This window comes from Branchiostoma floridae, chromosome 8 (assembly GCF_000003815.2).
Source record: "Branchiostoma floridae strain S238N-H82 chromosome 8, Bfl_VNyyK, whole genome shotgun sequence".
Taxonomy (NCBI): Eukaryota; Metazoa; Chordata; class Leptocardii; order Amphioxiformes; family Branchiostomatidae; genus Branchiostoma; species Branchiostoma floridae.
The window spans coordinates 11,654,513-11,667,133 of NC_049986.1; the positions used below are offsets into that span (position 1 = coordinate 11,654,513).

The 12,621-nt window shown below is 41.1% G+C and overlaps 1 protein-coding gene and 1 long non-coding RNA gene across 6 annotated transcripts in view; one reads left to right on the plus strand and one right to left on the minus strand.

Annotated features, from left to right (window-relative positions):
- Positions 1-3,687: 3,687 nt before the first annotated feature.
- LOC118421560 (laminin subunit gamma-1-like) overlaps positions 3,688-12,621 on the plus strand; it is a 60,143-nt gene continuing 51,209 nt past the window's right edge. For 2 of the 5 annotated variants that reach the window (XM_035828901.1, XM_035828904.1), the window contains exon 1: positions 3,690-4,374. In XM_035828901.1, coding sequence (XP_035684794.1) covers positions 3,960-4,374 — 415 coding nt within the window. In that variant the 5' untranslated portion in view covers positions 3,690-3,959. Of the gene's footprint in view, positions 4,375-12,621 lie in introns of all 5 variants that reach the window. The other 3 variants (XM_035828902.1, XM_035828905.1, XM_035828903.1) reach the window with 3 other exon arrangements.
- Positions 4,245-12,621, minus strand: part of LOC118421562 — a 44,411-nt gene continuing 36,034 nt past the window's right edge. Inside the window, exon 4 of the long non-coding RNA XR_004831850.1 lies at positions 4,245-4,370. This is a non-coding gene — a long non-coding RNA (uncharacterized LOC118421562). The remainder of the gene's footprint in view (positions 4,371-12,621) is intronic.

A 12,621-nucleotide genomic window follows, 5' to 3' on the forward strand; every position in this document is an offset into this window, starting at 1 on the left:
TACATTATTCAAATCAGTTTCTCATTTCAATATTTGGTGTCTGCATATGTTCCACCTACCATAAAATACATGTGTTACATTTATTGAAGTCCAGTTATTGAAAGTAATGGAATTATAAAATGTCCTCATTAATCATGCAACTTAAGTCCTCATTCGCCCAACATGTACATTACATGTTCTATTGTATGCCCAGCTACAGAGAAACAGACCTGCCTCGGGGACTTCGAGAAAATCACAAGAACTGGAGTAAAGCCGACTACAAGCTGTATCAACATTTCAACGGAACTTTGTGGGAAAAGATTGCAAACGAAGGAGCTGACTTTTACTCAGAAGTTCGTATATTTCGCTAGCCCTTGATCCAAGATAGGATAAATAGTAATAAGGTTTACTGCAGATTTTCATTAGAATGTCTGCGTCAACAACTCCAAAGTCCTCCTAATCTCCAAGCAGGTGGTTCGGTCGGATTTATAGGAGGTTGACATCATCTTTATTGACATATAAACGCAACACATTTAAAATCAACATACAAGATGAGTTTAATTTGTGGCCTACTTGAGGGATCCGGAAAGCGCTCGACCGCTATTTAGAGAGACATATATAGAAAGGCAGAGTAAATCCCTAAAAAGACCAACAAAACATTCTCCAATTAAATCTTCTGTTTGGAGATTATATTCACTCTACTTTCAGGTGAAGCAGTTCAAGCACCTGAACCACATGACGTCACAGTTTTGTGAGGAAGAGGCCTCTACACAGAAATTGAAGGTGTTAGAAGCCACTGCATGGAACGAGAGATTTGTCGTCGACAGCAACTTTTGCCGTCTCCTCAACATGGATGATTATGATTATCGACAAGTCTTGACACAGAGACACTGTAAAGACGCAAAGACTACAGTACCTGAAATCCGCCATAACAAACGTTGTGCAAAATTAAATCGAAAGAGAAAGCAACTGCCACGTATCAAACTGAATTTATCTAGCCAATGTGCTTGTATCAAGTGGGCGAGGGCAATGCTTTTATTTGGGCTGAGCAGAGGATCACCTTGATATAAGTTCTGCAAATGAGAATCTTATTTGCATACATAATGACAAAACACACATAATACATCAGTTAAAAAGGTTAAAATCATTTGGCGAAGGTATGTGGTCGTGGATCTCTAGTTACAACTTATAGTTTGATATATGTATTATATATTCCTGAAATGGATATGCCTTGTATCAGTATGGATACGCACTTACTTGTAAATGACAGTCTACTGATCCTGGCCGAACAAATATGCATTTACAATTTGCTTTGAATATCCTAATTACATTACTACATGTGCACAAATCGGCATTCGTGTATTACCACTGGGAACATTTATCATGTCATACAAACTGTTTGGTCTATAATAGAAAATTCAGTTGTATGAGTGCTCGTACATTTACTGGAAGTTTACAAAAAGTGGCTCACAGCCTTCCGAGAAGATGCAATCAATTGTTTTCAATATCATTAGATACTTAGTACATGTAGTATCTTCTCAAACTGGCTATACACATTTTTATCAATAATGTATTATGATATGAATTAGAAATACATATTATTAATAGGGGTGAAAACGGTTTTCAAACGACAACTACGTACCAAAAGACCTTTCCAATGAAACCAAGTTTGACCGACTAGAAGACATTCTTAGCCATGTTTGCTCTAAACACAACCCTAACCCTAACCCTAACCCTAACCCTAATCCTAGCTGCTAGGGTTGTGTTGTGCTTAACTCATATCACGAGAAGAAAGCACCCGTTTTGAAAACGGTTTTCAGATTACAACTACATACCAAGAGACCTTTCCAATGATACATGAAGTTTGACCGACTTAACCATGTTGGCTCTAAACATAATCCTAACCCTAACCCTAACCCTAGCGGTTAGGGTTTTGGTTGTATATATCGCGAGAAGAGAGCACCCGTTTTGAAAACGGATTTGAGATTACGACTACTTTCTATAAAAGTTACGTCCCTAATATTTGGTTGACAATTTGGAAGTATATTCTTGCATAGCTAGTTCTAATTAGATATGCAAATTACCCCCGAATTTGCGTTATTTGTGTCTAGTGATGTTATAGTTTCTTATGTATATCAACTGAATACGTGTTCTGGTGTTTTTCACAAACCAAAAACATCATCAACTTTTTCGTTTAGTTTTGCAGTCATTGCTTGTAGACGAGAACAAACAACATTCAAGTGAGAAGTATTTTTTCCTTCTATGGATTTGTTGGCCTCTTCAGCTGATAGGTTTTGATAACTTATGTGTTATTTTGTGTTCCTTTGTTATGTTCTTCACGCCAAGCCGGGTGTCATCTTTTCTGTGAGTTTGTGTTTGTAGTATTAACTCAAACAAATTTGATATATCCAGGTACGCGAACAAAGAAACAGAATTGTCTCGGAAACTTTGAGAGTCTCAGAAGAACTGAAGTAAAGCCGATTATTAGTATCAACACGTCAACAGAATCTTGTGGGAAAAGGTTGCAAATGCATGATGGAGCTAACTTTTACTCAGAAGCTCGTACCTTTCCATGTCACTAGTTATGCATTTGTTGGCCTAAGATGATAATAATAATAATAATAATTACTCGTGATTTTCATTAGAATGGCTACGTCAGCAACTTAAACGTCACACATTCCTTCTAAAGGAGATACTGCGAAGACGTTTTAACGTCTTAAAAGACTTTGCACAAGTTTACGGAACTTTGTGCATCAATCAAACGGCAGTCAGAACAACCAACAATGTTTTTCTAACATTATCGGCAAGGCAGCTTACAGATAGTTATTTAAAAAAAAAACATGTATATACAAAGTGTTTCATCATTTGTAAGTTAGGACGAATTGTGAGTTTTCGTCAAATTTCTATCGAATTCTTCGCCATAGGCAGGATACATACTACCATCATCATCTTACTAATCAGGTTCGTGATTGAATGACAGTGAATTCACTAGGTTCTCCCAAAAGGCGTTACCCAAAAGTCTTGTATCCAACATGACATAGCCTCGAGTGCGTTTCTCTTCTGCTCCGTATGGTGTCCTTCCATTCTCGTTGCAATTGTGGTAATCATGAACCCATCCGTGCTGCAGTAATGCCACTCTAATCTCGAAACAGAGGGGAGAGGTTATAGTTGGAATGTGTTATGTCCGACATATTCCGGGTGTAAGACTATGCTGGAAGGTTGTTTTGCAATGGAATAAACATGTGAGAGTTGCAAGTCGGTGCACGAGATTTTATTTATTCATTTTTCTAAAAACATGGGAAAACGTTCTACATGTAACGTTACATGTGTAGTTCTCATCACCGATGATACATCATATAGTTCCTGGTAACGTTACGTTTGCTTACTCAAATGTTGAAGAAAGAAAACTTTGCCTTAGTTCGTTTTCGAGACCATACTGCTCGGGTTTAATCATATGAATAATTATCATTATCAATCTGTCAGACTAGACCAAGGATAAATGGGGCTAGTTTACATATTCCCCGTTTGATACACCAACCGTTCCCTAAATTATCACTGAAACAAGTTCCCCAATTCGTCAATCAATGTGTGAACACACAGGTGTGAATAGTTACTATCGAAATTACGAGCGCAATAAGGTTGGAAAAACATCGGTGCGGGCCCGTTACCGTTATAGAAGCTAACATGTTTTCAAATCCACGACAACCTCCATGTTAGGTGGAACAGACATGTTGATGAAATGGACACGTTCCGACTTCCGTGTTCAAATTTCCCGCGCCGAGTAGTCAGCTGATGGTGCATAAATTACCACCCGGCCGGTCCCTACTTCCTGTGCGCGTTTGGTTTGGCCTGGGAGCAGAGCTGAGGCTGGCTGAGGTTTGCGGTTTCGGAGGCGGTGTAGTTCTAGCCGGGGTTTTTCTGTGTTTGGACGACGGAGAAAACGCCGCGACTCAACCGTAACGGCAGGGATTTACGGCAGCATGGCGGGGTGGAGAGGTAGACCGGGCTTTCGGACGGTCCTTAACTTTGTAGCGTGTGTTCTCGGCGTCGTTTCGCCGTGTCTGGGTGCCGTGGGCCGCCACACGATGGGCGAGTGTGTGGACAGGCAGGGTCGGGCTCAGCGCTGCATGCCTGAGTTCGAGAATGCGGCCTTCAACAAACTGGTGGTGGCCACCAACACTTGCGGAGACCCTCCGATAGAGTACTGTCTGCAGACCGGCGTGACCGGAGTCACCAAGTCCTGCCACATGTGCGACTCCAGCAACCCGCGCCTCACCCATCCTCCCAGATACCTCACCGACTTCAACAACGACGACAACACGACCTGGTGGCAGTCGGAAACCATGCTGCAAGGAGTTCAGTATCCCAACGAGGTCAACATCACGCTCTCCCTAGGTAAGACACAAAAAGACACATTTACACACAAGTCAGAAACAAACTTTGCGAAAGAGCGAAAAGTTCCGTATCGAGTTCGCCCCCCTCCCCCTCTCCGTCAGGGGTCCGTCCGCAAGCAAGCGGCCTAACTTTGTTCTAAAAACACCCATGTCTAGTTCTGTGCTATCTGACTTTTCTGTAAGGTAATAATCACGAGAAACAAGCCCAAGCAATAGAGTATTGTCTTGTGATTGTGTTGCTGTAATATCTGTAAATTGAATGGTGTTAGGAAGTGGAGGAAAGAAGATTTATTCTCTGCGTGTGTGCAGCCTTGGGTCTGCTCCAGCCATCAGTGATGGGTCAAAATGGCCGCCCAAGACGCCAGACCATCGGCTGACAAACCTCCAGTTTACCTTTCCCCAGTCCCGAGAGACCCAAACAAACCCTACAGCTTGATTGAGAAAATCGGACCTGGAGTGTGTCCGCGGCAGATCCAGATTTCGGACGTTTGTTGGAGGGGATGAAGGTTGAAAAATCAACGCTTGTTTACTTTTAGGTCAACCCCCGGCCTGTGTTTGTATAGGTCTATGTGAAGCACCAAGAATTTTTGGGTTGCCAGAGAAAAACAGATAAAGTTTCAATTATTCTCGGGGGCCAGAATAAACAAGTGTCTTTCCTCTGAACAGGAATGCTCGAGCGGTCCCGTAGACAAAAGGGGGACGGGATATCCTGGCAAATGGGGCATGGGCCCGCCTGGAAAATGTCTGGTATGGGTCCTGTAGCTCTGTTAGTCTGGGTTTCAGGACATCATAGGGGCTGTTGGATAACATCAAAGTGCTTGTATCTGCCTTTATCTTAATCAGCACTGGAGGAGGCTATACATATGTAGCCTTGAAGCCACAATACCCTGTATGTGTGAGGGATTACAAATGCGTTAGATAAGAGTGTAGGAGATTTCCATAATTTCTGGATAGCCCAGGGTTTTCCCTATGGTATGTCAAGGGAAAACAGCCCCTAAAAAGACCTGTGTTATGTCAATAGTCGTGATGCAGCCCTCCCCTCCACCCAGGTAGCAGAATATCACAGCCTTTTTAGGATAGGTGCTGTCAAACGGTTGGGCAGCATAATGATAACGGTCCACCGTTATCCAAGCACTGTTAGCCCCAGGCATGACCTGAGCTAAAAGTGGAACAACCCCCCACAGGAGCATTTGTCTGCTTGACAATTGAGGTGGAATCCAGCCTAACAAAGGCAACTAAATCCCGTGTCATACAGGGAAGGCATTGCGCAAGGTTGCTGGGGGTCCGACAGGTCAGGGAGTCGCGGGAAAGACAGCCTCGTTTTTGACCCAGGATAAACATGTGGACAAATATCAAACAGTTGTGAAAGTTTTCTTGGAATACCCCATACTGATTGAACTGCTATGGGCATGAATTATTTAACATGTGTATTGGCCATGGCAAGAGATGATTTGGTCAAGTACATATCTCTTTTCCCATAGGTTTGTCATGCAGTAATCTCAGAAATGCATGATGTAATAATATCAGAATTCCTTGGCAAGGGTCACATCAACCAAATGATATTTTGAACATAGTCTGAATAATTGCCTGTATATTCTTACAAATTATAAGTCAAATCCAGCGATAAAATTGAGAAGAGGAAATTGTTTGGATAGCAGCAGCATTAGCTTGGTCAGTTAGGATTGATACATTGATTTTACTGTCTGGACGTTTGAGTTATATTTGTTTTGAATGTTTCTATTAGTAGAAACTTGTAGATGCAACAGGACCCAACTATTTGGAGTCACCTCTGCCAGACTTTGCCCAAAGCTAACCCCACCTCAGGGTGGGGAGCAGACTAAACCAATTTTGCTAATTGCTACCTCTTGACATAAGTTTCTAATTCAAGGGTGGAGATAGTACTGAGCACTACCATGTGGGGAGGTGCGGTAGGATGTGTTCAACTAGGCCAAATGGACATGTTGGTGGGAAGGGGGGCAGACAGCAAAACTTCGGGACCCTGCATTGGCCTGATTGGGACAGCCGGAATTTCTGTCGTTTCAGCTGATTGCCTCTCTGTCATGCAAAGTCTGCAGCGATTATTTCTGATGAGAAGGAAGACTGCACCTTCTTGAGGATAATGACATTTGCATAGCCGTGGGCATGGACATGATAAGGCCAGGGACAGGTGTCACCCACATATGTTGTACCAATTAGAGCCTTGCAAATTGATTAGGTTTAATGGAGGAGGTAATCTTATCTTTCCAACATCACTTGAACTCTTTGAAAACTGTTGTATGATTTTATGATAGATGTTTGTCATATTGCAAGAATCTGAGATTGAATAAACCAGTACATTGATTTGCTCAGGCCAGCATGTACATCACCATACACATGTGAAGCCCCAGTGGGACAGAGGATATGCGCATGTGAAGAGATAATGTAAAGAGATGAAGAGCCCATTGGTGTGATTATAGTTATCACAATAGTGTCTGTGTAGAGGTGAGGTAATACACAGCCTGGGGTTATAGAGCTATTTTCTCACTGCTTTGTGTATTTGGTGATACCAACAATGATGAAACTGATACAGGCATTTCGATCTCAAGTAGTCTTGTCTAAGTGTTGTTATTTAGATTGATATTTTTGTGATGGTAGAATTGTTTTTGTATGGATTTTGGGACAAGCTTTTGAAATGCTAAAAACTGCAACTGTTAATAGTAAATCTTAGTGCTACGTTTGGTTGTAATGCTGGCCAGAAATAATGTGTATTGTGATATCAAAACAGTTGTATTTTGCAGAAAACATGTTACAGTATTTTCTAATCAGCAGCATATTTTCTGGTCACATGACTCAGTTGCACTTTTGAGTCTGACTTGCAGAGGTAGACTTTGAATTGATTTGTTTTCTAAAGGGGAGGGGTTGAACAAATCTTCCTTTTCCTGTCCCTCAGACAATAAATATGTACAACTTTTCCTCAAAATGACCTCAGATAACTCTATTCCACTGCTGTCTGATGATAGCTGTACCTGGGAAAGTTAACATGTCATCTTGCCATGAGGGTTCCAATAGGTGTGACCCTTGTGTGAGGGCTATTCTCTGTTGTAGGTGTTGTTTGACTTGGCCCATAGCAGCTAAACTTTTTACAACCTTGTCCTAATGAAAAAGGGAAATAGTCATTAACTGCTTTGAACTACTAGCATTGAACAGCATCAACCTGAAAGAAGCCAAGTTGTTAGGAATTTGGGATCTCTAGATATTTGGTATCCTAGAAGACTTCTTGTGTTGTTACACAAGATGTCATTCTTGAAAACAAAGCAATAATACTGAAGAAATTTTTTCCTATTTCATCTTAGCTACAAAATGAAAGATATATGCATGTAGTAGAGCTGATAGTGGTTACTTCTGACTGGTAACTACCATGATTAATTGAGTAAGGACCATTTCATCCTTTAATGTAAGGTATCAGTTCACTAGAGCTTGCAGGAGTTGTGCTGCCATTGTGTAATATATTGTACTAGGATGGGGTGTACTATTGTAGTTAGATCAGGTATTACTTTGTGACAAGATAAAAGATCAAACTATAAATGACAGACGTCCTGCAATGGTGGCTTTTGTGCACTTTTCATTGAAGATCCTACAGTAGATCACCTTACACTTTGCACTGAAAGCAGCGGAAGACGGACAGAATGCTCGGCTGGGTCTGAATCGCAGGAAAAGGAAACAGGAGTTGCGGTAAAGCCTGACATGGAATCTGTTGATCAAAACAGAAGTGGAAATCTGACCTCTTCTAATTAAGTGGCCTGCCATTGTCATGGAAGCTTAGGTGGGCTCCTGTCTTTTCCTTACAGAAGAATCTGTAGGAACTTAAGGAAGTATAGTGTCCCATCTTTGTGGACAGAAGGGCTATTGAACTTATTCCAAATATCAACACATAGGTGCATATCAGGACATATTTGGTCACAGCATTAGGATGTGTTTATAAGATCTTTTCACGGTATTGTTTGTGGGATTATCTCTTCCAATCTCCCATGTCTACGCAGTCTAAAAGTATTTCACGCCAGATGATCAATACGTATTCTGCCAATTAGGGCCTGAAGTTTGCTCTCCTTGATTGCCTTTGTTGTTTTTCCATGACTTTTTTTGCATAGAATCGTCTTGGGAAATTGTTTTCCAATGAATTCTATTTATCAAGATAAACCAGCAGCATCATTACAACTCACAACAATCAACTTTGTTCGATTGTGTACATGAATGCAGTTGGGAAAGCTATTTCTTTACAATATTGATGAAGAATTTGCTGCAATTTTGTTACAATGAAATTGTTTGGTAAAAGATTGATTTGCTTTGACATAACTGTTTTGTGGTTGTTATTTAGATCACTGATTTAATGACTAAATTATTTTTTAAAGTTATTGAGCTCCAAAGGTCTTTACATTGTGTTACTAATATACCCTTACTCAGTTTCTGTGACTGTAAGACTTGCTATGCTTTTAAGTTGTACCTACTAAGCTCTCAGTCTGAGTCACAGCGTCAATTGATAAGTTTTGTCTGGACATATTTGTTTTCCTGGCATGTTATATAACCTATTGTTTAGGTACATATCACTATTGAATGTTACTGATAAGACATTTCCATGTCTCCCCCTTCTTACTCTACCTTATCCCTCTACAAGTGGCGGTTTCCTTCAGGCATTATTGTCTATTGTTCTCGCAGAACAGACAGTTGTGCGGCCAGTAGACCCTGGCATTTCCGTATGAACTTATTTTGGCTCAGGGCTGTCCTTTGTGTGGGTGTGGGGGTCCTCCCAGTGTACTTTAAAGGAGGGGTACACACGTACCAAGAGGGAAGTGTGGTTATGCTACAGGAATTTGGACATTGTTTGTGGCAGACATCAAGGTTGGTGAAGCCCTGTGGGTTGGTGGAACGCCAAGTGGAAACAGAAGTTAAAGAGATCAGTCCGGATGAAGGGAATCCAAGTATTTCCCTCTTGATGTTCTTAAACACTTCTACAGGTATTCAACATTCCGAGTATCTACCATTGTGGTTAGATACTATTTTTACTTGATGATACTCTTCCTTCTCTGACACACGACTGCAGAAGGAGCTATATTTTGATGAGTGATGTCTCAGCATTGGCCTAGAACTCTATTGACTTTTTCCAGTATACCAAATAAAGAAAAGGGACGTCAGGCTGGGAAGAATTTGGGTGGTGTTTGCTGCGGAGGTGAAGTGTGGGTGAGACCGGTATGTCGGCAGAAGGCCAGACTGACTTCATCAATGTTTTCATCATCAACGTCTCCCCTGTCTGTTTCACTATCAGTCTTGGGAACAGCACCGTCCAGAAATGTGGAAGAGTCCAAACATGAAAGGGAGCTGAAGATTTCATACTATAGTGTGTTGACAGGGTGAAAGGATTAAATTATTGGGTGTGGGAGAAGAGGTGGGGTGAAGTGCCCAACTACAATGTTACTGGCAATGATATGATTCATGTCAGCACTTGATAGTAAAGCGGCCTGGATATCTTAAAGTTCCTGAACATCTTTCTTTTGAGTAACAGTAGACAGCTCTGTGGTTAGATAAGTGCTTTGGCCTGCTGGGATGGCTGCCAACTACAATGTAACATCCAGAAGTCACATGGAACAAGATAAAACAGTGTATTTTTCTAGAAGAAATAAAATTGAAGCAGGGACTTGAGGAAGAATTTTTTGTTACACAGAACTGAGCAAAGAAATTGTCACAGATTTTTTATCAAGGTTATACCAATACATGTATCTGTTGTAATTAACATTGAATATACAGCACTGTTAAAACTGAACTGTATTGTTGCAAGGTACCATGGGATGATTTATTTTCTGATCATTTGAAGCAAAAGATGACATCCTTTCCAGGACAGGTCAGGTACCCTTTTATATCAGGGGCATCCTGATGAGCAGATGAGTACATGGAGTGTCAGTAACATAGCTATGACACTTCTTGCTCCATGTTGTTAGTCAGCTGTTGACCTGAAGGTTTAGGGTTCTAATCCCAACGGGCAGTGCTTCAACAGGCAGCTCGTCATTTTGCTAATAATAAACATCATGTCGGAATGTGCTCCCTCTAAGACAGTCCTGGTGGTTTCCCTCCAAGGTCAGTCCTTCCAGGGGGTCCTTACAAGGTCATGTTGTCCAGGGGGTTCCTGCTTGTGGGGTGGCCTCACGTCCTCCAGGATGTGGTGAAAAATTGACTAATCGTCAGTCTCAGACAACTTAGGGATTGACCATTAAACCACTCCAGTATACTGTATAGTAAGGATGCACAATAGAGAAACATGGAGTTTTCGTTCAGTTGATAAGCTACAATTTAGCCATGGTACATGTGTACGTTTGTCCAGGTTTGGGGCGAGAGAAATCACATGGCTGTATGAAATCACATATCTCCTCAAAACATTAATGGTTGACCCCTGAAGGTCATGTTTGTGGGAGCAACACATTACTAGGGAGGTGTCTGGTCAACCCATAGCTTGGAACACCGCCAACACCCTAGCAGTTTTAAACTGGGCCCTTTTCCTGTTCCTTGAAAATAAACGTGCTAAGTAGCTCACTTTATAAACATATTGTATATCTGGAGTTTAAGTGCTGGAGATTTGTGGGCTAGTCTGTTTGGATTTGCACCAGTGAATGTAATGTATATTGTACAGGCATCTGGATTCTTCTGTGCTTCCAGTGCCTGCTAAAAGTTGTTGCAAGAAACTTAAACTTACATAGAAATATCATAAAGGTCAACAAGAAAATTTTTGTAGTTTGTAGAAAAAGTCCCCATTGCTCATATTCCCTCATACCATGGTCTGTTTCCATGACTACAATGGCCTTGTGACGTGGCCATGCTGCCAAGAGTCTGTGGGCGAGGGTTTATTTTAAGGCTGCTGACCCATGTGGAAGGGGGTCACCAAGTTATTAGAAGCCCTGCTATGCAATTAGAGTGTTAGAGATAAGATAAGCAAGGTGAGGTTGCAAATCTGCCAGTGGAAGAATGCTTACCATGCTGCATGCACACTGAAGATGAGAAAGGCTTATCACGACTTAGAGATGAATGAATATCTTTTGCAGTCAATATAAACTTTTATTAACTTGAAAGCCATCTGGCTTACTAAGGTATCATACATTTCAAAATAGATCACCAACTTTTAAAAGTAAAATGGGATAATAAGTGTGTCGGAAAAGGGTCGCTGAGAATGGTCACATTTCAAGTTTACCATTCTCCATCTCTAGACCTTTGTAACATTTCTATCCAGATCACTCTAAAGAGATTGGGCAGCTCTTGTTTATTTTTAGTCTGTGATAATATCAGGAGTAAGAAAGTAACCTTGTCACAGCAGCCCTTAGATGCTATCAAAGAAAAGTAGCCAGCTCATGTATAAAGCAGACATTGTCTGAAGCCACTTGTCCAAGAGCCTGTCCGCTTTCCATTAGGATCAATACTGCAGTGAAGTGTGCTTATATTAGATTAAACCTTGAAGCTGTGCAAACATATGATGCTAATCAAATTTTGCTAATTGGCTTTAGACAAGTCCCTATTATATGTTAGATGCCCAACATGTGGCCTTGGATGGACCCAGGTAGTGAGATGAAGCACTCTGGGATAGCTATTAACCTTTGACCCTAAGGGGAGAAGCAGCAGGATCAGCTGAGCTAGTTTGGTGCCAAAACCAGCTGAGAAAGCAATTGGTGAGGGGAGTTATTGGTCTGGTATTGCACACATAACATATCTAGTATGGGTGAGTCTGGGTCCCCTGAGGGTTTGCAGACCACTTGAAAGTTCAAAGATAATGTTATTGATAGGACAAAACTTTATGGAAAACTCTTCTGTATGTAATTATAAAAAGATATCTGAATTGGTCTTCAGTATAAAGAATTAATGGCTCACTACATCAAATGGAATATGAATCATAAATTGAAGCCTCACTTTCTGATTCATATTATAGATCGTAACTCCACAGACTATTGTTCATACTTGTTAGAAATAAGACATCTCTCATGGTTCTGAAAAGATATTCCCAGAAATCCAAAGGAATGAGGGAAAGATTCAGCACTGCCTCGACATCAAAGAGACCTTAGAGGTTTGCATTGTTCTGTCTGTAAGGATAGCCTGGATTTCCATTCTTTTGATAAAAGGAAGGCTACAGATAAGACATGGGAGATTGGCCATGAGTGACTTATTACAGACCTTCTTATCTCCTTACTGAAGCCACATTCCACCTGCACCACATAGCAGCAGGGGAAACACCATTAAA